The following is a 25691-nucleotide window of genomic DNA, read 5'->3' as shown; positions in this document are numbered from 1 at the left end:
GATTCTTAAGAGAACTACTTCAGCACCAGATGAAGGAATTATACTGTCCAATTTGGAGTTTTAATCCTCAGATGCTACCGACTATCCTCCTTATAGGACTATATGCGTAGCAGCAAGCAAAGCAGAAACCTTAGTATCTGATTTGTTAAACTTCCTCTTGCTATTTCCCTTTAAGATAGGAAAAAACAGAAAATGCCACAGATATTCGAAAATACCTGGGCAGACCCTTCTGCAAGTAATTAACTCCTCCTGGAGATAGAAAGGAACCGTAGGGGTTTGCATGTGATGCCATACAAAGGCTTGGGACATCAGGAGAGAAAGCTGTGAGTCTAAACAGCATCTTCTAAGGAGACATGAGGCTAAGAATAATCTTGGAAATTATATAAAATTTATTTAAAATGTCACTTTAAGATTATAGGGATTACCTAAAATTCTAAATGTTTAAGAACAGACCCCTGTTCCATACTCTTAACTCAAATAAAACATTGATTGAATAAGATATGTGGGACCTATGTAACACATCAAATACAAACAGGTCAACATTGTTTTCACACAAATAGTTGCTTCCAAGGTAGGGGGAAGAAAAGATTACTAATTTTCTTCTGATCCATTCCCTTTCACGGTTTATTACAAAAACGATGCAACATTATCTAGTAGAGGCTGTTAAAAAAAAAAAAAAAAAAGGGATGATCTTAAGGGCTATCCCACACACACACCAATATATTTCTCAGAGCGAGATTACTTCCCCCTGTATAGAAACAAACACTTAAGTAGGCAGACTTCAGCTCCGTTCCGTTCTCAGGTCGGAAGACAAAACTGAGAGAATACAGCGCTCAAACGTCTAAAATGGCGCCGGCTCCGATATGAAGAAAAAGAGGTGTGGCTAAAAGTCGGCACGGAAACGCTCTATTCCGTTGACTAAATACCTCTATATGAGGAAATAAGTAGACCTAAACTGCTAAAAACAAAACATAGGCACCCTTGTCCAGCTCCTCTAATGTATACTAATCACGGAGCTGGGGAACCATCAGGAAAACTCACTGCATATACAAAAGGAAAGCAGGAGCCTAGGTCTCAACAGTCCCTATTATCATTCTCCCGATGATTAAGGAGCCTTACATAAACTATAAAATTATACAGCAATACAATATTAGCCCAAATGGTAGTTAGCTCCTTCCTACTGTGAAGAAAATTAACAGTCTCCATGTCACATGCATTGTGGTTGCCACTGCCGTAGCATCCAAAAGGATATGTCCCATATAAAAGCAGAGGGTCTTAACCCCTTCAGTGCCAGCTTTCTAGCCCCAGAAAAACAAAAGGCACTTACCTGCATTCTAGCCGTCCGGCAGTCAGACGACTCACAAAGTATGAGAGGATGCCGCTCCTCACAGAGACCTGTGTAAAAGGAAAGGCAGAGTAAGCTTACTCAGGCTTTCTATACCATGGCAGCAACATGTTAGGAAAACACAGCACCCTTGTCCTAACTGCTTTATAAGTTCCTAACTGCTTTAAAGCCACCACAGCCCTGCTGAATAGACTTATGTGGAGTACAGCTAGACCCAAATTGTGATGGAAGGTCAGAGCAATCTTGCCCAGACTTCAAAATAAAAAAACTTTGATAGAAGAATCTTAATCAGGACACCTCATTACTTCACCTCTTCCTTGTACTAGTGGCAAAGAGAATGACTGGGGTTTGTGGGAAGGAAATTGATACTTAACAGCTCTGCTGTGGTACGCTGTGCCTCCTCCTGCTGGCCAGGAGTGATATTCCCAACAGTAATTGATGATCCGTGGACTCAACGTGTCATTATAAAGAAATAACCTGTATGTTCCGTATCAGCCTATGAGCCCCAAAACATCTCTACACATAAGCAGTCAAAATCTCATAAATAGGATTAAAAGACCCCAATGATGATCAATAATCCCCCTCAGGAGATATTAACCCTCGATTCCATAAAGATAAAGGAGTCCCACTGTGATCCTGTCTTCTATCGTTAATATGTGTGTAAAAATTGAAACGATCTTACCGGAATCTATGTCGTGGAACAGCAACATGGTCCTTTAAGTTTGACAGATTGTAGTAGTGCTTCTGACACTTGAGTGAAGATTGCAGGCAGCAAAACTAGTCAACGCTGATTGCTTATGGAAATGTTAATATGAGTCTGGATGGTTTCCCAGAAAGACTCTCCCTGCATCTCCAGACTCTAACTTTCATCAATGCTCTCTCTGAGAGGCTGACAAGACTACTTAAAACTCCAGTCCCATCTTGAAGGGCAGATACCCTTTCTAAGGAACTACTCCATAATCTTCTGACACTTCTCTGCCAACCTTCTGTGACGAAAGGCAAAGAATGACTGGGGGATGAGGGAAGTGGGGAAGGTATTTAAGCCTTTGGCTCTGGTGTCTTTGCCTCCTCCTGGTGGCCAGGTTATGTATTTCCCAAAAGTAATAAATGCAGCTGTGGACTCTACCTGTATTAAGGAAAACTTCCTCTCAGTTTAGCTCTGTTGAAAAGGTAGCTGGAAAGCCCACTGCAAGTGGGAAATAAGACACTCCCCCTTCTTTTGCATATGAAAAGACCCTTTACACAAACAGGAGCAAGCTGGAGTAGGTATCCGTTGATATTCTCCTCTTGGTTAGGAGTCTGAAAATCAGAGCAATGTTATTTAAAAATAAGCAAAACTATACATTTAAAAAAAAAAAAAAAACCTTTATGTGCTATATAAAATAGATAATCTACAAAACATTTATGCAAACAAAAAAAGAAAATTTATGCTTACCTGATAAATTTGTTTCTTTTTAGAGACACGATGAGTCCACGGATTTCATGCTTATTTGTGGGATATTCACCTCCTGGTCAGCAGGAGGAGGCAAAGAGCACCACAGCAGAGCTGCTATATATAGCTTCTCGCTTCCCTCCCACTCCAGTCTTTCGAACGAAATTTAGGAAGAGAAAGGAAAAGTCAAGGTGCAGAGGTGTCTGAAGTTTACAAAAATTAATAACCTGTCTCAGAAAAACAGGGCGGGCCGTGGACTCATTGTGTCTAAAAAGAAACAAATTTATCAGGTAAGCATAAATTTTATTTTCTTTTTAAAGAAACGATGAGTCCACAGATTTCATCTTTATTTGTGGGATACAATAGTAAAGCTAGAGTACACAGATGATAAGGGAGGGACAAGACAGGTAACCTAAACGGAAGGCACCACTGCTTGAAGAACCTTTCTCCCAAAAACAGCCTCAGCCGAGGCAAAAATATTGAATTTGTAAAATTCAGAAAAAGTGTGAAGGGAGGACCAAGTTGCAACCTTGCAAAGCTGTTCTACAGAAGCTTCATTCTTGAATGCCCATGAGGAAGCAACAGCCCTAGTGGAATGAGCCGTAACCCTTACAGGAGGCTGCTGTCTCATATGCAAAACAGATGATACCCTTCAGCCAAAAAGAAAGAGGTAGCCGAAGCTTTCTAAACCTTACGTTTCCCAGAGAAAACGACAAAGAAGACGAATGACAAAGACTTTAGTCGCTTGGAAACAAATTTTCAAAGCACGGACCACGTCCAAATTTGTGTAAAAAACGATCCTTTTGAGAAGGAGGATTAGGACACAGAGAATGAACAACAATCTCTAGCTTAATGTTCTTGCTTGAGACAACCTTAGGAAGAAACCCTAGGTTAGTACGTAAAACTACCTTAACTGAATGAAAAATAAGGTAAGGAGAAATTAATTTTAACACCGAAAGTTCAGACACTCTTTGAGCTGAAGAAAAGGTAACAAGAAATAAAACTTTCCAAGATAACAACTTGATATCTAAGAAATGTATTGGTTTCAACAGAACCTCTTGAATAATTTTGGGAACTAAACTCAGACTCCATGGAGGAGTAATTGGATTAAAGACAGGCCTGATTCTAACCAAAGCCTGACAAAAGGAATGAACTTCTGGGACATCCGTCAGACGTATACGTAACAAAATAGATAAGGCAGAGATCTAACCCTTTAGGGAACTTGCCTATAAACCCTTCTCCAATCCTTCTTGGAGAAAGGACAAAATTCTGGGAAGCCTAGCTCTACTCCATGAGTAGCCTTTGAATTCAAAGCCAAAAAGATATCGACGCCATATCTTATGGTAAATCCTTCTAGTCACATGCTTACGAGACTGTATCATGGTATATATGACCGAATAAGAAAATCCCCGCTTGGATAAGATTAAGCGTTCAATCTCCAAGCAGTTAGCATCAGAGAAACTAGATTTGGGTGAAGGAAGGGCCCCTGAATGAGGTGTTTCCTCAATGGAAGTTTCCAAGGTGGCAGTGATGACATTTCCACCAGATCTAAATACCAAATCCCGCGAGGCCACGCAGGGGCAATGAGGATCACTGATGCCCTCTCCGGTTTGATTTGAGCACTGACTAGAGGAAGAAACGCAAACAGAGGAAATAGGTATGCAAGATTGAATGACCAAGGACCTGCCAGAGCATCTATCAGTTCTGCCTGGGGATCCCTGGACCTCGACCCGTATCTCGGGAGCTCAGTATTCTGGTGAGATGCTATGAAAGCTAACTCCGGCCGACTCCATTAGAGAATCAGGTTGGAGAATACTTCCGTATGGAGTTCCCACTCTCCCGGACGAAAAGTCTGTCTACTCAGAAAGTCCGCCTCCCAATTATCCACCCCTGGGATGTGGATCGCTAACAGATGACAAGAATGGGCCTCCGCCCACTGGATTATCTTGGCTACTTCGGTCATCGCTAAAGAACTCCTTGTTCCTCCCTGATGATTGATGTAAGCCACTGTCATTATGTTGTCCGTCTGAAACCTGATGAACTGGGCCGAAACCAACTGAGGCCAGGCCAGAAGAGCATTTGAAATCGTTCTCAGAATAAAAATCAACTTCTGCTTTGGAAGGCTAGTTGACAACAGAAGCAAATAACAGATCAGAAAGTAGGAGCTTTGCCTGGGTTCAAACCCACAACCTTCTGCTTTGTAGAGACTCCCTTGTCTCCTGCTCCAGTAGAAGTCGGGATGACAAGTCTGAATAAGCCCTGAACCCTTGTCGTAGCATGTACAACTGCAAATCTCTAAGATGAAAGCGAGCAAACAGGATGATATCCATTGCCGCCACCAACAGCCCAATGAACTCCACGCACTGAGCCACTGAAGATCGTAGGAGTGGACTGAAGACAAGTATCGATAATCTTTGATTTCCTGACTTCTGTCAGAAATATCTTCATATACAAAGAATCTATTAAGGTTCCTAGTAACACCTTTCTAAAATCACCTTCCAGCCGTAAACCGTAGGAAGGAAAATACCAAGGCCGGTGGGACCTTGCTAGTCGAAAAGATAGAACCCGAACTAGAATAAATGGTTACCACACCTGGTGTTCCCAGGCAGTCTCCCATCCAGGTACTGACCAAGCCTGGCCATGCTCAACTTCCGAGTTCAGACAGGATCTGGTGCATTCAACGCAGTTTGGCAGTAGACTGTCGTCTAGATAAGACGCCACTGCAATGCTTTTGCATGAAGCATTGTCAACAGAGATACCAGAACCTTTGTGAAGATTCTGGGGCTGTGGCCAGACCGAAAGGAAGAGCCACAAACTGGTAATGTTTGACCAGAAAATCAAACCTTAAGAACTTGTGATGATCCCTGATAATGGGAGCATGCAGATACACGTCCTAGGAATCCACTGAGGTCATAAATTGACCCTCCTGGATCAAATGAAGAATGGAACAAATCCCTTTCCATCTTGAAGGACAGTACACTGAAAAATTTGATTAGATTTTTGGAGGTCTAGAATTGGTCTGAAGACCCCCTCCTTTGTGGGAACCACAAACAGACTGGAATAACATCCGGTTGGAAAGGCCTCTCACGCAGTGTAAGAACGCCTCTCCCTTTGTCTGTTCCGCAGAAAACCTTGAAAACAGAAACCTGTCCCAGAAAGGAAAACTTTTGAATTTGTATCCCTGGAAAACAGATTCTATTGCCCCAGTATACAGAACATCTCGAACCCAAGCCCTAGAAAAAAAAAAAAGGAAAGACTGTCCCCAACAAGATCCAGTCCCGGATCGGGGCAAGCCTGTCATGCTGTCTTGCTTGCACAGCAGGCTTAATGTATTGTGTTCCTTAACTCAACAGCAAGCTACTTGGGCTATTTCTCCCTATCTTAAGTCAGATAGGGACTCCAAAAAGATTTAAACTGCTTATACTTATGAAAAAATTCCATGCCATCCTGAAAGGAAAGAAATTTTCCTATACTTCCTTTACGTTATTCACTAACGTAAAAAAAAGCTTCTCCTATCCTGTGAGAGGAGTGTCTGTAAACAGAAAAAGTATGACACCAGTACACATCCATGCAGGAAACAGTAGCCATACCCAGCTTCTAACCATAGGGTCCCTTCATGCAATAGCATCTCCCTCTATGAAGAGAAAAGACAGAAGCGCCACATGGCCCAATATTGTTTGATCCAGAATAAATAGATCTTAAGGTGATGAGTAAACTCACGTTTAGTAGAGCACCTCAGTTAGTGCTAGATATACGGTCTGGGATCTATTTGGTCACCCAGAAGACCAACTTCCTGCACAGGAGCTGATGTCTGTATAGGCAGAAGGAAAACACAGGTGCCAATATGGCCTAGTATTGCTGGTGCAAAGGTGTCAATACAAGCAAAGAGATGAATAATACTCACAAAGTGTAAAGCACCTCTCGTGGTGCTATAGAGGCATGAAGGGGTCAATTCAGTCACCCAACAGACTTGTAGCCAGACATCCAAATGGATCCAGAGGTACAAAAGGATCCCACAATTGATCCAGAAAAGGAATTAATCCTCAGGAAAAGGATAAAAGATATATATCCCAAAGAAAGATGCAGCAAGTGTTCAAAATATTAAAAAGTGACTTTAATAAAATTGTAAAAATAACAGGCAACGCGTTTCTCAGCCAATGGCTGTTTCATCAGGCTTCATAAAATGTTTACTGAACACTTGCTAGATATACCCTAAACCTAAATTAATTGATATTAAACAGGTGGTAGTGGGATGGGTCTACTTAATCAGTAATATGATCCCAACCAATCAGTTGCTACCATATAGAACACACATTAAAATATAAACATAAACAGTGTACAATATAATATACAATGCATAATACAGATTTCATACATTCCTAGTTAACATTATTCATGCTACATTTTATTTAGTCAAATATACTTAAAAAAACTTTATACCTTATTTTTTAGAAAACAATAATAATAAAGCACACATTAAAACATACAGCATAATGTCAACCATACACAGTATGGGAGGCAATGCTTAATAGCAATTTTTGTATATATATATTTTCCTAGTTGGTATTACATTTGATTTTAAGCTATCATTTCACTAAACTTATAAAGGTCATACCTTGTTATGAGTGACATGTTGTATAAAGGCAAATTAATTTCAGATGACATGTGTGATTGGGAACAGACAGAGCACAGCAATTCCAATACCAGTGAACGTTAAGTTCTTTTGAAAAAATAAGTAGATGTCTCAATCAGCTATTGTCTCATAGTTTCAAGTTCTGTGTAATTTAAATTCGCCGCTAACTAAGTCGGCGTCCACAGGCGCTCAATGCGCATGACAAGCTACAGTCAGATGTGGCCCAATCGCTGCATACGCTCAAGAGTAGGAGCGTATGCAGCGATTGGGCCACATCTGACTGTAGCTTGTCATGCGCATTGAGCGCCTGTGGACGCCGACTTAGTTAGCGGCGAATTTAAATTACACAGAACTTGAAACTATGAGACAATAGCTGATTGAGACATCTACTTATTTTTTCAAAAGAACTTAACGTTCACTGGTATTGGAATTGCTGTGCTCTGTCTGTTCCCAATCACACATGTCATCTGAAATTAATTTGCCTTTATACAACATGTCACTCATAACAAGGTATGACCTTTATAAGTTTAGTGAAATGATAGCTTAAAATCAAATGTAATACCAACTAGGAAAATATATATATACAAAAATTGCTATTAAGCATTGCCTCCCATACTGTGTATGGTTGACATTATGCTGTATGTTTTAATGTGTGCTTTATTATTATTGTTTTCTAAAAAATAAGGTATAAAGTTTTTTTAAGTATATTTGACTAAATAAAATGTAGCATGAATAATGTTAACTAGGAATGTATGAAATCTGTATTATGCATTGTATATTATATTGTACACTGTTTATGTTTATATTTTAATGTGTGTTCTATATGGTAGCAACTGATTGGTTGGGATCATATTACTGATTAAGTAGACCCATCCCACTACCACCTGTTTAATATCAATTAATTTAGGTTTAGGGTATATCTAGCAAGTGTTCAGTAAACATTTTATGAAGCCTGATGAAACAGCCATTGGCTGAGAAACGCGTTGCCTGTTATTTTTACAATTTTATTAAAGTCACTTTTTAATATTTTGAACACTTGCTGCATCTTTCTTTGGGATATATATCTTTTATCCTTTTCCTGAGGATTAATTCCTTTTCTGGATCAATTGTGGGATCCTTTTGTACCTCTGGATCCATTTGGATGTCTGGCTACAAGTCTGTTGGGTGACTGAATTGACCCCTTCATGCCTCTATAGCACCACGAGAGGTGCTTTACACTTTGTGAGTATTATTCATCTCTTTGCTTGTATTGACACCTTTGCACCAGCAATACTAGGCCATATTGGCACCTGTGTTTTCCTTCTGCCTATACAGACATCAGCTCCTGTGCAGGAAGTTGGTCTTCTGGGTGACCAAATAGATCCCAGACCGTATATCTAGCACTAACTGAGGTGCTCTACTAAACGTGAGTTTACTCATCACCTTAAGATCTATTTATTCTGGATCAAACAATATTGGGCCATGTGGCGCTTCTGTCTTTTCTCTTCATAGATTGCTGCTCCTGGATCCTGGCCTGGATCATCACAGATAGCTGCCTCCCATCCCAATAGAGACTTTCACTTTATTATCACTGTGTTTGTTTTGATTGTTTATTACTTTTACCCTGTATCACATTGCTATCGATTAACACTGTATAACATTGCACATTGTATGATTTATCACTTTAAAACCACATTGACACTGGTTCCCACAGTATATCACCTTGATTTATCACTTTAGCATTTTTTAATATTAATCTAACATCTAGATACATAAGTATAGAATTATTTGGTCACATCTTCTCTCCTACACTTAGGGCGCCCCCTCTTTTTCTTTTTCTTTTTTGAGCATCTCCCTCTAAGTTATAGGGAAAAATGTGAAACCCTATAGCCCTATCTGGTACAGAAATATATACTTTCACCTAGAAGGGAACATAATAATAATAGAATAACCTGCTAGTGTGGGGTCACCCAGAGTAAATAAAACTGCCTCTAATAGTAAATGTAAAACATGTTAACCGACATGAGGCAAATAATTCAGGATCAGATAAAGGAATAACTTCATCAGAGACTGAAAAATCCTTATGCGATACTCCCGAAACAACCGTTGCCAGATAAAGGAGATACCCAGAGCGATTAACCCCCATATGTAACCAAAAAAACTTCCGTTCATGGAACGCTACACAAATTTGCGTCCATGCTAATCTTCTCAGCAATTTTAGTATATGTGCTGTCAAAGCAAGCACCCTCAGCTTTACGGAAGAATTTTTTTTTTTTAATTAATTAATACACTACAGACGTGTATTCCCTGGTTAGCACAGGAAAAGCATACCATGCCATAGATATTGCCATGACCTAATATGAGCGATGTTTGGAAAAGCAACTACAGATGGAGATTGGGAGGAAGCGCAGGGCACTGCATGTGTGGGCCAAAAAGTTTGGACACTTAAGGAAAAAAATTCTCTATCCCCTTGGAGTTCCCTTTACAACATAGTGAGAACACTTTGTAGGGTTCTCTTGAGATTTGCATATGTAAAAAAAACATTAAAATCGGTACTGTTTCTTTAAAATTTTAAAAGAAGATTTCTTTATTTAAAATGGCAGAATGTCTGAATAGAGAAACAAGAGGCAGATAATGTTGCAAATCCCCTTTTATACCTCAGCTTAACCCAGCTGCGGTATCTGTCAGCTCATCTGCTCATTACATGACTCAGCTGAAGCGCTGTCCTTTTAGCGCCCACTGTCAGAACATCTCAGTAACCGATAACCCTAAGAGAGAGACGCTAGCTGACTGAACTTCCCTGATCCTTACAATAACCGGAAGCCTAGAAAAGGTTGCACCATAAAATTGGCGCCACACAAACCCGCCCTTCGTGGGCGTGTCAAAGTCGTCTCCCGGTCGTTACTACTATTTAGATAAATTGAACCCCCGGAAGAGAAAACAAATAAGGCAGTCTCTTAGCGTAACTCCTTCTTAGCCGCTACTGATCGCCTTCTTAGCCGCTGCTAACAAAATAGTGAAGCTTAAACATTCTGAGCTTGCACCCGGCATTACTGAGCTTGCCGACATGACAGTATCACAAACTCCGCAACCCAAGGGAGCAACAATAGTCCTCTCCTGATCGCCATTGTAATGGGAGAAAAACTGACTGCTTAGTCCGCTGAAATAAACTAACAGTGAAGCACCTCTGTGTATTACAGTACCTCAACTGCTAAATAAAAATAGTGTATACCCTACACACTGAACACGCACACTGTATCGCTCATATACAAACTCACAGTCGGCTACAGTGTGAACCACCGGGAGAGGAGAGTCACCATTAGCCCCAGTGCCTGCATCCATACTGCCCTTTAGTAACTCCTAGAACGCTAGGAGATTCTATCCATGAAACCCCTATAAGGAGTCTTATAACTATGAGGTCTGTACATAGAAATCCAAGTGCCCCAACTTATTCTGAGATTCTCTTTATCCCCAGAAAAAAAAGTTAGCACTTAGCTCATCTACTGCCCGGTAATAAGGCAGCGTCCAGGTGTAAGAGGTCCTCTCCCTCCTATTGACCTGTGGAAAAAGGCATGCTGAGTAATCCTTTTCCTCAGACTAAGGCATACAGGGCAGCAAAACACATGGGAGGCGCAGTGAGAATTATGTCCCACAAGTTCCCATTGCTCTAAAGCCACCAATAGCTCTACTGTAGAGACTGATATGGACTACGGCTACACCCTAGAACAAAGTAGCACTCTCTGGCACTACTTTAAAAATAATAAACTCTTAGTTGAAGAATCTAATCTAACACCTCACTTTACATCTTCCTTTCACTAACGTAGGCAAAGAGAATGACTGGAGTGGGAGGGAAGGGAGGAGCTATATATAGCAGCTCTGCTGTGGTGCTCTTTGCCGCCTCCTGCTGACCAGGAGGTGAATATCCCACAAGTAAGGATGAAATCCGTGGACTCGTCGTGTCTTTAAAAAGAAATGAGTGTATGTGTCCCTTTAAGATTTGTTTTCTGACATCATAGGCACTTTCCAGTACTATCAGTATGACACAGTTTAATGTTACTGTTAGTATGTAACTGAGTTTAGCTTAGTAGTATGACAGAATATATTCCATTCTTCTAAATAAGTTTACTTGTCATTTTATAAGTATCTAGGAAATAAATTAAATGGACAAACCAATCTATTGGATACTTCTATATAAACAAGGCAAGTGTGGCTTATCTACTGAATATTTAGCTAAGCCCTAGCCCTACAGCCGAGGCCACGTGAAGGGGTAGAATAATATATATTATTTCTAATCATATGTTTTGTTACACAGGGGATTGCCCACCTATTTGCCTAGGACTTTATATATATATATATCTTTCAAGTCTGTAAACTTCCATATTTTGCATGTCCTCATTAAAAATAAACAATGACTTGTCTACTGACTAACAAATAACCGGTCTGTAAAGTTGGTTCTCATTTTAGGGGTCAAGCATACCCATTAAAATTCAGTCAGGAATCTGCTTTGCAACCAAGTCATCCACTTAAAATATAAGCTCTGACAGTCTGCTATCAAAAACAGGTATAACTGGATAGAAAGGTAACTTTTCTCCAATTTGAACAGCCAGCAATGCTTGGTCAGAAAAGATTTAACAATGTCAACGCTAGAGTTCCTCTGAAGAATCCACAATAGGAGTATGACTACCTTTTTAAAGTGCTGTAAGAAGTCACTAGAATCTTTATTACTCTTCTTAGCACAGTGGAAATGAGGCACAAAGAGTGGTTGTTTTCTATGGCTAATCTGAGAAACCACTTGAACACCACAGTATAAATATTTAAGTGTTTTTGAAATGAAGATCAATGGTAACAACCTTAAGTGCCAAATTTAACCTGCCTTGGCAAGTGCCGGAATAGACCGCTGAAGCAAACCATAGCAACGGAGCTGGCAAGAGTGCAGAATTAAACAATCTCAAACATCTCTCAGCCCCCATATGTAATACAACAAGAACAAAAAAAACATAATTTATGCTTACCTGATAAATTCCTTTCTTCTGTAGTGTGATCAGTCCACGGGTCATCATTACTTCTGGGATATTACTCCTCCCCAACAGGAAGTGCAAGAGGATTCACCCAGCAGAGCTGCATATAGCTCCTCCCCTCTACGTCACTCCCAGTCATTCGACCAAGGACCAACGAGAAAGGAAAAGCCAAGGGTGAAGTGGTGACTGGAGTATAAATTAAAAAATATTTACCTGCCTTAAAAACAGGGCGGGCCGTGGACTGATCACACTACAGAAGAAAGGAATTTATCAGGTAAGCATAAATTATGTTTTCTTCTGTTAAGTGTGATCAGTCCACGGGTCATCATTACTTCTGGGATACCAATACCAAAGCAAAAGTACACGGATGACGGGAGGGATAGGCAGGCTCTTTATACAGAAGGAACCACTGCCTGAAGAACCTTTCTCCCAAAAATAGCCTCCGATGAAGCAAAAGTGTCAAATTTGTAAAATTTGGAAAAAGTATGAAGCGAAGACCAAGTTGCAGCCTTGCAAATCTGTTCAACAGAGGCCTCATTCTTGAAGGCCCAAGTGGAAGCCACAGCTCTAGTAGAATGAGCTGTAATTCTTTCAGGAGGCTGCTGTCCAGCAGTCTCATAAGCTAAACGAATTATGCTACGAAGCCAAAAAGAAAGAGAGGTAGCGGAAGCTTTTTGACCTCTCCTCTGCCCAGAGTAAATGACAAACAGAGAAGACGTTTGTCGAAATTCCTTAGTTGCCTGTAAGTAAAATTTTAGAGCACGGACTACATCCAGGTTGTGCAGTAGACGTTCCTTCTTTGAAGAAGGATTTGGGCATAAAGAAGGAACAACAATCTCTTGATTGATATTCCTGTTAGTAACTACCTTAGGTAAGAACCCAGGTTTAGTACGCAGGACTACCTTATCCGAATGAAAAATCAAATAAGGAGAATCACAATGTAAGGCTGATAATTCAGAGACTCTTCGAGCCGAGGAAATAGCCATTAAAAATAGAACTTTCCAAGATAACAACTTTATATCAATGGAATGAAGGGGTTCAAACGGAACGCCCTGTAAAACATTAAGAACAAGGTTTAAACTCCATGGTGGAGCAACAGTTTTAAACACAGGCTTAATCCTGGCCAAAGCCTGACAAAAAGCCTGGACGTCAGGAACTTCTGACAGACGTTTGTGTAACAGAATGGACAGAGCTGAGATCTGTCCCTTTAATGAACTAGCAGATAAACCCTTTTCTAAACCTTCTTGTAGAAAAGACAATATCCTAGGAATCCTAACCTTACTCCAAGAGTAACCTTTGGATTCACACCAATATAGGTATTTACGCCATATCTTATGGTAAATCTTTCTGGTAACAGGTTTCCTAGCCTGTATTAAGGTATCAATAACTGACTCAGAAAATCCACGTCTTGATAAAATCAAGCGTTCAATTTCCAAGCAGTCAGCTTCAGAGAAGTTAGATTTTGATGTTTGAAGGGACCCTGTATCAGAAGGTCCTGTTTCAGAGGTAGAGACCAAGGTGGACAGGATGACATGTCCACCAGGTCTGCATACCAAGTCCTGCGTGGCCACGCAGGTGCTATTAGAATCACTGATGCTCTCTCTTGTTTGATTCTGGCAATCAATCGAGGAAGCAACGGGAAGGGTGGAAACACGTAAGCCATCCTGAAGTCCCAAGGTGCTGTCAGAGCATCTATCAGGACTGCTCCTGGATCCCTGGATCTGGACCCGTAACGAGGAAGCTTGGCGTTCTGTCGAGACGCCATGAGATCTATCTCTGGTTTGCCCCAACGTCGAAGTATTTGGGCAAAGACCTCCGGATGAAGTTCCCACTCCCCCGGATGAAAAGTCTGACGACTTAAGAAATCCGCCTCCCAGTTCTCCACTCCCGGGATGTGGATTGCTGACAGGTGGCAAGAGTGAGACTCTGCGCAGCAAATTATCTTTGATACTTCCATCATAGCTAGGGAGCTTCTTGTCCCTCCCTGATGGTTGATGTAAGCTACAGTCGTGATGTTGTCCGACTGAAACCTGATGAACCCCCGAGTTGTCAACTGGGGCCAAGCCAGGAGGGCATTGAGAACTGCTCTCAATTCCAGAATGTTTATTGGCAGGAGACTCTCCTCCTGACTCCATTGTCCCTGAGCCTTCAGAGAATTCCAGACGGCACCCCAACCTAGAAGGCTGGCGTCTGTTGTTACAATTGTCCAGTCTGGTCTGCTGAATGGCATCCCCCTGGACAGATGTGGTCGAGAAAGCCACCATAGAAGAGAATTTCTGGTCTCTTGATCCAGATTCAGAGAAGGGGATAAGTCTGAGTAATCCCCATTCCACTGACTTAGCATGCACAGTTGCAGTGGTCTGAGGTGTAAGCGTGCAAAGGGTACTATGTCCATTGCCGCTACCATTAAGCCGATTACCTCCATGCATTGAGCCACTGACGGGTGTTGAATGGAATGAAGGGTGCGGCAAGCACTTTGAAGTCTTGTTAGCCTGTCCTCTGTCAGGTAAATCTTCATTTCTACAGAATCTATAAGAGTCCCCAGGAAGGGAACTCTTGTGAGTGGAACGAGTGAACTTTTCTTTTCGTTCACCTTCCATCCATGTGACCTTAGAAATGCCAGCACTAACTCTGTATGAGACTTGGCAGTTTGAAAGCTTGAAGCTTGTATCAGAATGTCATCTAGGTATGGAGCTACCGAGATTCCCCGCGGTCTTAGTACCGCCAGAAGAGCACCCAGAACCTTTGTGAAGATTCTTGGAGCTGTAGCCAATCCGAATGGAAGAGCCACAAACTGGTAATGCCTGTCTAGGAAGGCAAACCTTAGGTACCGATAATGATCTTTGTGAATCGGTATGTGAAGGTAAGCATCTTTTAAATCTACAGTGGTCATGTATTGACCCTCTTGGATCATAGGTAAAATTGTCCGAATAGTCTCCATCTTGAACGATGGAACTCTTAGGAATTTGTTTAGGATCTTTAAGTCCAGGATTGGTCTGAAAGTTCCCTCTTTTTTGGGAACCACAAACAGATTTGAGTAAAACCCCTGTCCCTGTTCCGATCGTGGAACTGGATGGATTACTCCCATTAACAAGAGCTCTTGTACGCAGCATAGAAACGCCTCTTTCTTTGTCTGGATTGTTGACAATCTTGACAGATGAAATCTCTCTCTTGGAGGAGAGTATTTGAAGTCCAGAAGGTATCCCTGAGATATTATCTCTAGCGCCCAGGGATCCTGAACATCTCTTGCCCAAGCCTGGGCGAAGAGAGAAAGTCTGCCCCCCACTAGATCCGATCCCGGATCGGGGGCCCTCAATTCATGCTGTTTTAGGGGCAGCAGCAGGTTTCCTAGTCTGCTTGCCCTTGTTCCAGGACTGGTTAGGCTTCCATCCTTGTCTGTAGCGAGCAACAGCTCCTTCCTGTTTTGGTGCAGAGGAAGTTGATGCTGCTCCTGCTTTGAAATTACGAAAGGAACGAAAATTAGACTGTCTAGTCTTGGCTTTGGCTTTGTCCTGAGGCAGGGCATGGCCTTTACCTCCTGTAATGTCAGCGATAATCTCTTTCAACCCGGGCCCGAATAAGGTCTGCCCTTTGAAAGGTATATTAAGCAATTTAGACTTAGAAGTAACATCAGCTGACCAGGATTTTAGCCACAGCACCCTGCGTGCCTGAATGGCGAATCCTGAATTCTTCGCCGTAAGTTTAGTAAGATGTACTACGGCCTCCGAAATGAATGAATTAGCTAGTTTAAGGACTCTAAGCCTGTCCGTAATGTCGTCCAGAGTAGCTGAACCAATGTTCTCTTCCAGAGACTCAATCCAGAATGCCGCTGCAGCCGTGATCGGCGCAATGCATGCAAGGGGTTGCAATATAAAACCTTGTTGAACAAACATTTTCTTAAGGTAACCCTCTAACTTTTTATCCATTGGATCTGAAAAAGCACAGCTATCCTCCACCGGGATAGTGGTACGCTTAGCTAAGGTAGAAACTGCTCCCTCCACCTTAGGGACCGTTTGCCATAAGTCCCTTGTGGTGGCGTCTATTGGAAACATTTTTCTAAATATCGGAGGGGGTGAGAACGGCACACCGGGTCTATCCCACTCCTTAGTAACAATTTCAGTAAGTCTCTTAGGTATAGGAAAAACCTCAGTACTCGTCGGTACCGCAAAATATTTATCCAACCTACACATTTTCTCTGGTATTGCAACTGTGTTACAATCATTCAGAGCCGCTAACACCTCCCCTAGTAATACACGGAGGTTTTCCAGTTTAAATTTAAAATTTGAAATATCTGAATCCAGTCTGTTTGGATCAGAACCGTCACCCACAGAATGAAGTTCTCCGTCCTCATGTTCTGCCACCTGTGACGCAGTGTCTGACATGGCCCTAATATTATCAGCGCACTCTGTTCTCACCCCAGAGTGATCACGCTTACCTCTTAGTTCTGGTAATTTAGCCAAAACCTCAGTCATAACAGTAGCCATATCCTGTAATGTGATTTGTAATGGCCGCCCAGATGTACTCGGCGCTACAATATCACGCACCTCCCTCTGAGCGGGAGATGTAGGTACTGACACGTGAGGCGAGTTAGTCGGCATAACTCTCCCCTCGTTGTTTGGTGAAATTTGTTCAATTTGTACAGATTGACTTTTATTTAAAGTAGCATCAATACAGTTAGTACATAAATTTCTATTGGGCTCCACTTTGGCATTGCAACAAATGACACAGGTATCATCCTCTGAATCAGACATGTTTAACACACTAGCAAATAAACTTGCAACTTGGAAATACAATTCAATTAGAATAATATTAAAATGTACTGTGCCTTTAAGAAGCACAGAAGATCTATGACAGTTGAAAATTAATAAATTGAAACAGTTATAGCCTCAATCCTTGTAAACAACACAACTTTAGCAAAGGTTTAATCCCATTAGCAAAGATAACAAATTCTGAAAGCAGGAAACAAATTACAGAATAAACGTTTTTTATCTCAGTCAAACTATAATTCTCACAGCTCTGCTGAGAGAAATTACCTCCCTCAAAATAAGTTTTGAAGACCCCTGAGCTCTGTAGAGATGAACCGGATCATGCAGGGAATACAATGAGTTGCTGACTGAAATATTTGATGCATAGAAAAAGCGCCAAAAAACGGCCCCTCCCCCTCACACACAGCAGTGAGGGAGAACAGAAACTGTCAGAAAAACAGATTAAGCAACTGCCAAGTGGAAAAATAGTGCCCAAACATTTATTCACACAGTACCTCAGCAAATGAAAACGATTTTACATTCCAGCAAAAACGTTAAACATAATCTCTAGTTATTAAACAGCTTTATGTATTTCTTACAGTGTAATTCTAGTGAAGTACCATTCCCCAGAATACTGAAGTGTAAAGTATACATACATGACATTATATCGGTATGGCAGGATTTTCTCATCAATTCCATTGTCAGAAAATAAAAACTGCTACATACCTCTATGCAGATTCATCTGCCCGCTGTCCCCTGATCTGAAGTTTACCTCACTCCTCAGATGGCCGAGAACAGCAATATGATCTTAACTACTCCGGCTAAAATCATAGCAAAACTCTGGTAGATTCTTCTTCAAACTCTGCCAGAGAGGTAATAACACACTCCGGTGCTATTTTAAAATAACAAACTTTTGATTGAAGATATAAAACTAAGTATAATCACCATAGTCCTCTCACACATCCTATCTAGTCGTTGGGTGCAAGAGAATGACTGGGAGTGACGTAGAGGGGAGGAGCTATATGCAGCTCTGCTGGGTGAATCCTCTTGCACTTCCTGTTGGGGAGGAGTAATATCCCAGAAGTAATGATGACCCGTGGACTGATCACACTTAACAGAAGAAATATATTCAGCAAAAAAAATTATTACAGAAGAGCTACTGCTTTTACCGGAGAGTTTATATTTTGACTGCATACATTGGAGCTATTGTAGCTCCCTCTTTGTGAGTACTAATCGTTTGATTTGAAATAAATTTATATACAGTAGCACGCTATATTTTTTACCTCATTTTTTTTGGAGGACTTTATATCATATACCAAGTCTGGTACATGCCCTACCTAGGCCTGATGCCTATGATAAAAAATTAGCAAATTAAAAAGGACAGTAAAGTCAAATTTAAACATTGTAATTCAGACAGCGCAACCAATTATAAACAGCTTTCAAGTGTAGCTTTATCATCAAATTTGGTTTGTTCTCTTGGTATCCTTTGCTGAACAGTAAAGCTAGGTAAGCATGTCTATGGCAGCAGTGTTTGCAACGATGTATAACATTGCTATAAATATTGTTGCTGCCAGATGGCAAAAACACATGTGCAGACTCCTGAGCTCACCTAGGATAACTAACAAAATGATATCAATTGAATGAAGTAAAATTGATAATAGAAGTAAATTGGATCGATGTTCACAATTTCATGCTCTATTGAATTCATTTAAGTTAAAACTTTGACTGTCTCTTTAAGGGTAAGCTAATAAGATACAGCTACAGCATACATAGCCATATTTCTTAAACAGAAAGATAAAAGGGGAGGTGGTAAAGAATAACAAAAAAAAATATTAGGACTAAGCGTTTCTGTCTATAGGAAAAAAAATAATAGTAGGTAGCAGGAAAGGGAGGCATCTCATTCTCACCAGAAAAAGACAAGGTTTCAGCGTTTGGCTTTTTGGTCCCTCTTCTGTAAAAAAAGGGCCATTCTTCACTTGCAAGTAGGTGAGGCGTGAAAATGTATTTCCTCTTACACTATAATGAAAGTGCTACTCTGAAGGCTTTTCTGCTTGAAGAACAAGATGACATGAATACACATTCCATGTTTGATTATTTTCAGCAATCTGATAATGCAAAGAGAAACTAACACCCACCAGGAAGTATTTCTTGCTTTTAGGAGTATATTCTGGATCCCACTCCTCTTCTTTAGGCCTCTTTTGAAAACTTGTGCTTGTAGTCACAGGACCAGAACTTGTTCCAGCAAACACCCCTCGTGCACGGCCTCTGCCTCTAATTCGAAACTGCTAAATAATTAGTTTAGTTGTTGGAGTGTACACTTTGTATTAGCTATGCTGTACTAACAATGGAAACAAATGCACAAACGTATTTGAAAATAAATAAAAAAATTGCTCAGAAATTGCAGGGCTTTTCCTAAAGAGTCTTCTCATCCGTCACCATTTAATATACAAGTTTGTTTACTGTACTTCCATTGTGGAAAAACATTTAAAATATGATAATAAATGGTGAACTAAAATAAAATTGAAGTGTGGACCATGAAAAAAAAATAAAGGTTCACATGCTTCACATTTTAAGATTACACAAATACTGTAAGTTTTTATCCGCCATGCACCCACTGAATGATGAGCTAACCAATCAATGTTATTTAGTGCCCATGATATGAGAGATTCTTATTATTTATTTGCAAAACTCTGCCAACATTCCAGAACTCTGGATACATGATAAATGCTGAACACCAAATCATGGTGAGAAAAAAAAAAAAAAAAGAATACAGATACATAGAAACAAACACAAGAGAAGAATTTACAATCTACAGATTGAAGGAAAGAATTAAAGAACAGTTATAAAATGCTAAAGGTGGTATTTTTCCCTCCTAAAACTATATTATTTAGCAAAATAAATAGAAAGTAAAAAAAAAGGCCAATCAATTGCTACAGGTGAGTGTGAGGAACGTGCCATGTGTTATGTCCACATAACAGTCATCTCAGCCATGAAATAATTTTACTTTAAATAGCTTATTCTTCAATTTGTAGTTCAAATAATGTACAAATGCCATTTGTTTCCAGAAGATGCGTGTAACAATACATAGTACTCTTTCAAAAAGGTGTGTGTAGATCTTGTACTTACCAGTTATGCAACCAATTAAGTGGCTACACTCTAAAATCCCACAAAGTATTTTAATTTTCTGATTAACAAAAACAAACCTAATATCATATACAAATCAAAATAAAGGGATAATAAAATAAAAACTAAAACTTCCATGGTCCAGACACAAAAATAAATTTTAAACAACTTTTACATCTTATTAAATGTGCTTTGTTCTCTTGGTATCTTTTGTTGAATAGTAGGTCTGTAGTAGGTCTATAGGACCTTTGGAGAATGCACTTGTCAAAGCTAGTAGCAATGCTATACATAGTTGCAGTGTTGCTATATATTGCTAGTCACGTGCACACTCATGAGCGCTTTTGAGCCTACCTAGGTTTACGCTTCAACAAAGGATTCCAAGAGATCAAAGCAAGCTTGGTAACAGAAGTAAATAGGAAAATTGTTATAAAAAACCCCTGAAAAAACAAAGACAGAAGCGCCCAACCGCATTTAAGTGCAGATTAAATGTATAACTTTAATATTCCCATAAAACAAGAATCGCACTCACAATTGATAAAAAATATACAAGCCGTGTATAGATGTAACTTTGTAGTATCGACAGCCCCGGAGTTTTCAGCTCCAATATCACCGTTTCCAAGATGGAGCGTCTGTGACCTGGCTGGAAAGGGGTGTGTTCGTTGTTGAACCAATCCGATGTGTAGTTGATCCTAGGCTTACCCGCTGCTGGTTGTATAGCGGGGGGGTGTACAAGCCGCCAGAGTTCGTATCAGATCCACCTCCACGCTGTGACCACTACTTGACTGTAATGTACTAGGTCACCGTTACAAACTGATAAAGTCAGGCAACTTTAAACACCTGTCCCTTCGTATATATATCACAAGGACCTCAGCCCACCTAGTGTTTGCGTGATCAGTCACAGACACTAATCGTGGCCTCACAGGAACCTGATAATGCACACTATGTATGCCCACTCGACGTACGTTTCGGACTCAAACTTTTTCAAGAGTAATGATTAACACCTCCTACCTGCCTTTTAAAGACAAGTGTATAACCGCCTACTGTGTTAACCCTTACAGTTCCACACAGAGTATTCATTTAAGATGAACAGTTAAAATCAAAATCATAAAAAGCAACAATAAAACATAATTTATGCTTACCTGATAAATTTATTTCTCTTGTAGTGTAGTCAGTCCACGGGTCATCCATTACTTATGGGATATATTCTCCTTCCCAACAGGAAGTTGCAAGAGGATCACCCAAGCAGAGCTGCTATATAGCTCCTCCCCTCACATGTCATATCCAGTCATTCGACCGAAACAAGACGAGAAAGGAGAAACTATAGGGTGCAGTGCTGACTGGAGTTTTAATTAAAATTTAGAACTGCCTTAAAAGACAGGGCGGGCCGTGGACTGACTACACTACAAGAGAAATAAATTTATCAGGTAAGCATAAATTATGTTTTCTCTTGTTAAGTGTAGTCAGTCCACGGGTCATCCATTACTTATGGGATACCAATACCAAAGCTAAAGTACACGGATGATGGGAGGGACAAGGCATGAACACTTAAAACAGAAGGAACCACTGCCTGTAGAACCTTTCTCCCAAAAACTGCCTCCGAAGAAGCAAAAGTGTCAAATTTGTAAAATTTTGAAAAGGTATGAAGTGAAGACCAAGTTGCAGCCTTGCAAATCTGTTCAACAGAGGCCTCATTCTTAAAGGCCCAGGTGGAAGCCACAGCTCTAGTGGAATGAGCTGTAATTCTTTCAGGGGGCTGCTGTCCAGCAGTCTCATAGGCTAAACGTATTATGCTACGGAGCCAAAACGAGAGAGAGGTGGCCGAAGCCTTTTGGCCTCTCCTCTGTCCAGAATAAACGACAAACAGAGAAGAAGTTTGCCGAAAATCCTTAGTTGCCTGTAAATAGAACTTCAGGGCACGGACTACGTCCAGATTATGCAAAAGACGTTCCTTCTTTGAAGGATTAGGACATAATGATGGAACAACAATCTCTTGATTGATATTCCTGTTAGAAACTACCTTAGGTAAAAACCCAGGTTTAGTACGCAGAACTACCTTGTCTGAATGAAAAATCAGATAAGGAGAATCACAATGTAAGGCAGATAACTCAGAGACTCTTCGAGCCGAGGAAATAGCCATTAAAAACAGAACTTTCCGGGGGACACCCGGGCGGCGGCCATCTTGCAGGTCGCACTGAGCTTCAGCTCCTCAAGCTTCCTCCATTGTTCTCCACTTTAAAGCTACATTTCTATCAATACTTTGTTTAAAATAGTGGAGAGGCTTGTCTGAAGAGGTCTACATTCCAGATATAGGGTTTTGGAAGGTGACTGGGCTTCACTGCCCTCAGTACCGGACTTTTCACTTTGAGGCCTTCCCCTATAATAGAAGCCTCAGCCTGTCCCCATAACGAGCTGTGCCTTGAGTGCGCAGTCCTAAACTAAACCTAACATGTATCCAGCTGCCTCATTGCTAACAGAGCTTAGCAATCTTTTGGAAAACTACCAAGCTGCCTTTGAAATAACTCTACAAAATGGGCTCTACCTACCCTCAGCTACTAACCAGCTGGGAGACCTGCAGAGAGACTGCGATCCTGTGAAGGCAGAGAGAGACACATTGTTTGAGCCCCGGCTGATAACCCACATCTCCCCGAGTGTGATACAAGCCCCTGCGACAAAGAGCTCTGAGCGGTCTGCAAGACACTCACTGGACTCAATGGAGATCGAGACATGTGTCAAGCTAAGAGTAGACGATATCCCTGTCCAGGAGCCACTCGATTCACCTATAGCCTTGGATACTTACAAATCGGATGGCGGCTCCTGCAATGACGACCGGCATACTGAAAAGAAAGTCCTACCGCATGATGCAAAATGCCGGCAAACTTCAAAGACTGCCCTGTCCATCGCAAAGCTGGACCGCAAAATGACCACTGTGCAGGTGAGGCCTGATATAACATCAGAGATGGCTTCGGGAGAAATAGATAATACCTACCTCGCCATTCAACTTGGGACTCCAGCTCTTCATGTGGCAGAAGCACAGCCGAGCGCTGGGACCTGGAACAACTCCTGTGTGAGCCACGATAGCCTGCTCTTAGCAGGAGGTGCCGCAGCGACGGCTTCATCTGTACTTTTATTACAAGTAGCCTTGTACAGAGTTGGAGTGGGGTAATTATGTAAATAACTTTGGTACGCAGCCATCATTTTCCAAAAACGGCATCACTTTTTTTTTTTTTTCATTCATTGGGCTGCTGGATTTCAATAGTCATGGCCATCCTGGGACAGATCTAATTAAATATTATAAAGAGTGCCCTGAATCTGTCTAACATGGCCCTGAGGCATAGGATGACGGCAACGGAGACTCAGGTTTGAGGGACACTGCTTGTTCTCATTTTCCAATTGCCATTTAATGTTTGTTCACAAATATGGCCACACAGCACCCTTCTATGTCTCATGCCAAACCTGTTTAGTTGCGATTGTACATGCAGTTTAAGCCCCTTTATGGTAACCCACCAACATCAAAGTCAGGTTAATGGTACAGCTCCACTATATAAGAAGATGTTATTAGGAAAAATCAATGTTAATCTGGGTTACTGCCTGCTGCAATTGTTGATAACCGTTGATATAAGCTGTTTCCATATTATATACTAGTTAAACTATTTCATTTCACTAGAGGTCCAAGAGTGACCACATGTATCATTATTGCACCTCCCCTGTACCATATTTCTTTAAAAGGGCCCAAGAGTGGCCACATATATTTTAGGAGGTATACTTATCCTACTTAAAATGGGATTTCATAGCTATTGGTTTATTGGCAATACAAATGTTTGATATTCAAATTCACTAACTATTATCTTGATGTGTACTTAGAAACAAAATGTATGTATACACTGTGATATTATGATAGCGCAACTTGAGTTACCACCCTAAGAATTACCTCTGTTGGTTTAAGGTTTAATAATGTTCCTACTGGCTCTTTTAAATAGAGGTTCCTGATGTATGAGCACACTGCAAAGATTTCTACATGTTAATGTAATTGTGATTTTAGGATGCCTGGTAACAATTTAACAACACGTTATTATTCTTCACATCCATTTGATTGACTGTACTATATTCTTTTGTTATTGTTGTCAATAGACATGTGTTATATTATGTCAATGCTAAAAATCTCAATAAAAATTTAAGGGAAAAAAAACAAAACAGAACTTTCCAAGATAACAGCTTAATATCAATGGAATGAAGGGGTTCAAATGGAACACCTTGAAGAACTTTAAGAACTAAGTTTAAGCTCCACGGCGGAGCAACAGTCAAACACAGGCTTAATCCTAGCTAAAGCCTGACAAAAAGCCTGAACGTCTGGAACTTCTGCCAGACGTTTGTGTAAAAGAATAGACAGAGCAGAAATCTGTCCCTTTAAGGAACTAGCAGATAAACCCTTTTCTAAACCCTCTTGTAGAAAAGACAATATCCTAGGAATCCTAACCTTACTCCATGAGTAACTCTTGGATTCACACCAATATAAATATTTACGCCATATCTTATGGTAAATTTTTCTGGTAACAGGTTTCTGAGCTTGTATTAATGTATCAATAACCGACTCCGAGAAACTACGCTTTGAGAGAATCAAGCGTTCAATCTCCATGCAGTCAGTTTCAGAGAAATTAGGCTTGGATGGTTGAAAGGACCCTGAATTAGAAGGTCCTGCCTCAGAGGCAGAGACCATGGAGGACAGGACGACATGTCCACTAGGTCTGCATACCAGGTCCTGCGTGGCCACGCAGGTGCTATCAGAATCACCGATGCTCTCTCCTGTTTGATTCTGGCAATCAAATGAGGCAGCAACGGAAACGGAGGAAACACATAAGCCATCTTGAAAACCCAAGGGGCTGCTAGAGCATCTACCAGCACCGCTCCCGGGTCCCTGGATCTGGATCCGTAACAAGGAAGCTTGGCGTTCTGGCGAGACGCCATGAGATCCAGTTCTGGTTTGCCCCAACGCTGAATCAGTTGAGCAAAGACCTCCGGATGAAGTTCCCACTCCCCCGGATGAAAAGTCTGGCGACTTAGAATGTCCGCCTCCCAGTTCTCCACGCCTGGGATGTGGATCGCTGACAGGTGGCAAGAGTGCGACTCTGCCCAGCGAATTATCTTGGAGACTTCTAACATCGCTAGGTAACTCCTGGTTCCCCCTTGATGGTTGATGTAAGCCACAGTCGTGATGTTGTCCGACTGAAATCTGATGAACCTCAGTGTTGCTAACTGAGGCCAAGCTAGAAGAGCATTGAATATTACTCTTAATTCCAGAATATTTATTGGGAGGAGTTTCTCCTCCTGAGTCCACGATCCCTGAGCCTTCAGGGAGTGCCAGACTGCACCCCAGCCTAGAAGGCTGGCATCTGTTGTTACAATCGTCCAATCTGGCCTG

General features: G+C 41.1%; 1 protein-coding gene and 1 pseudogene across 5 annotated transcripts in view; both read right to left on the bottom strand.

Annotated features, from left to right (window-relative positions):
• The window catches only part of BCLAF1 (BCL2 associated transcription factor 1), a 157570-nt gene that overhangs the window by 30784 nt on the left and 101095 nt on the right, over positions 1 to 25691 (bottom strand). For 3 of the 5 annotated variants that reach the window (XM_053710892.1, XM_053710896.1, XM_053710894.1), the window contains exon 11: positions 19288 to 19437. The exons of 1 other annotated variant lie outside the window; for it this stretch is intronic. In XM_053710892.1, coding sequence (XP_053566867.1) covers positions 19288 to 19437 — 150 coding nt within the window. The remainder of the gene's footprint in view (positions 1 to 19287; positions 19438 to 25691) is intronic. One more of the 5 variants, XM_053710895.1, reaches the window with a different exon arrangement.
• LOC128658446 (uncharacterized) lies at positions 5358 to 5476 on the bottom strand (annotated as a pseudogene).

Source organism: Bombina bombina, chromosome 4 (assembly GCF_027579735.1).
Source record: "Bombina bombina isolate aBomBom1 chromosome 4, aBomBom1.pri, whole genome shotgun sequence".
Lineage (NCBI taxonomy): Eukaryota > Metazoa > Chordata > Amphibia > Anura > Bombinatoridae > Bombina > Bombina bombina.
Note: the sequence above shows the minus strand (reverse complement) of the source record. Positions and strands in the feature narration are given on the sequence as shown.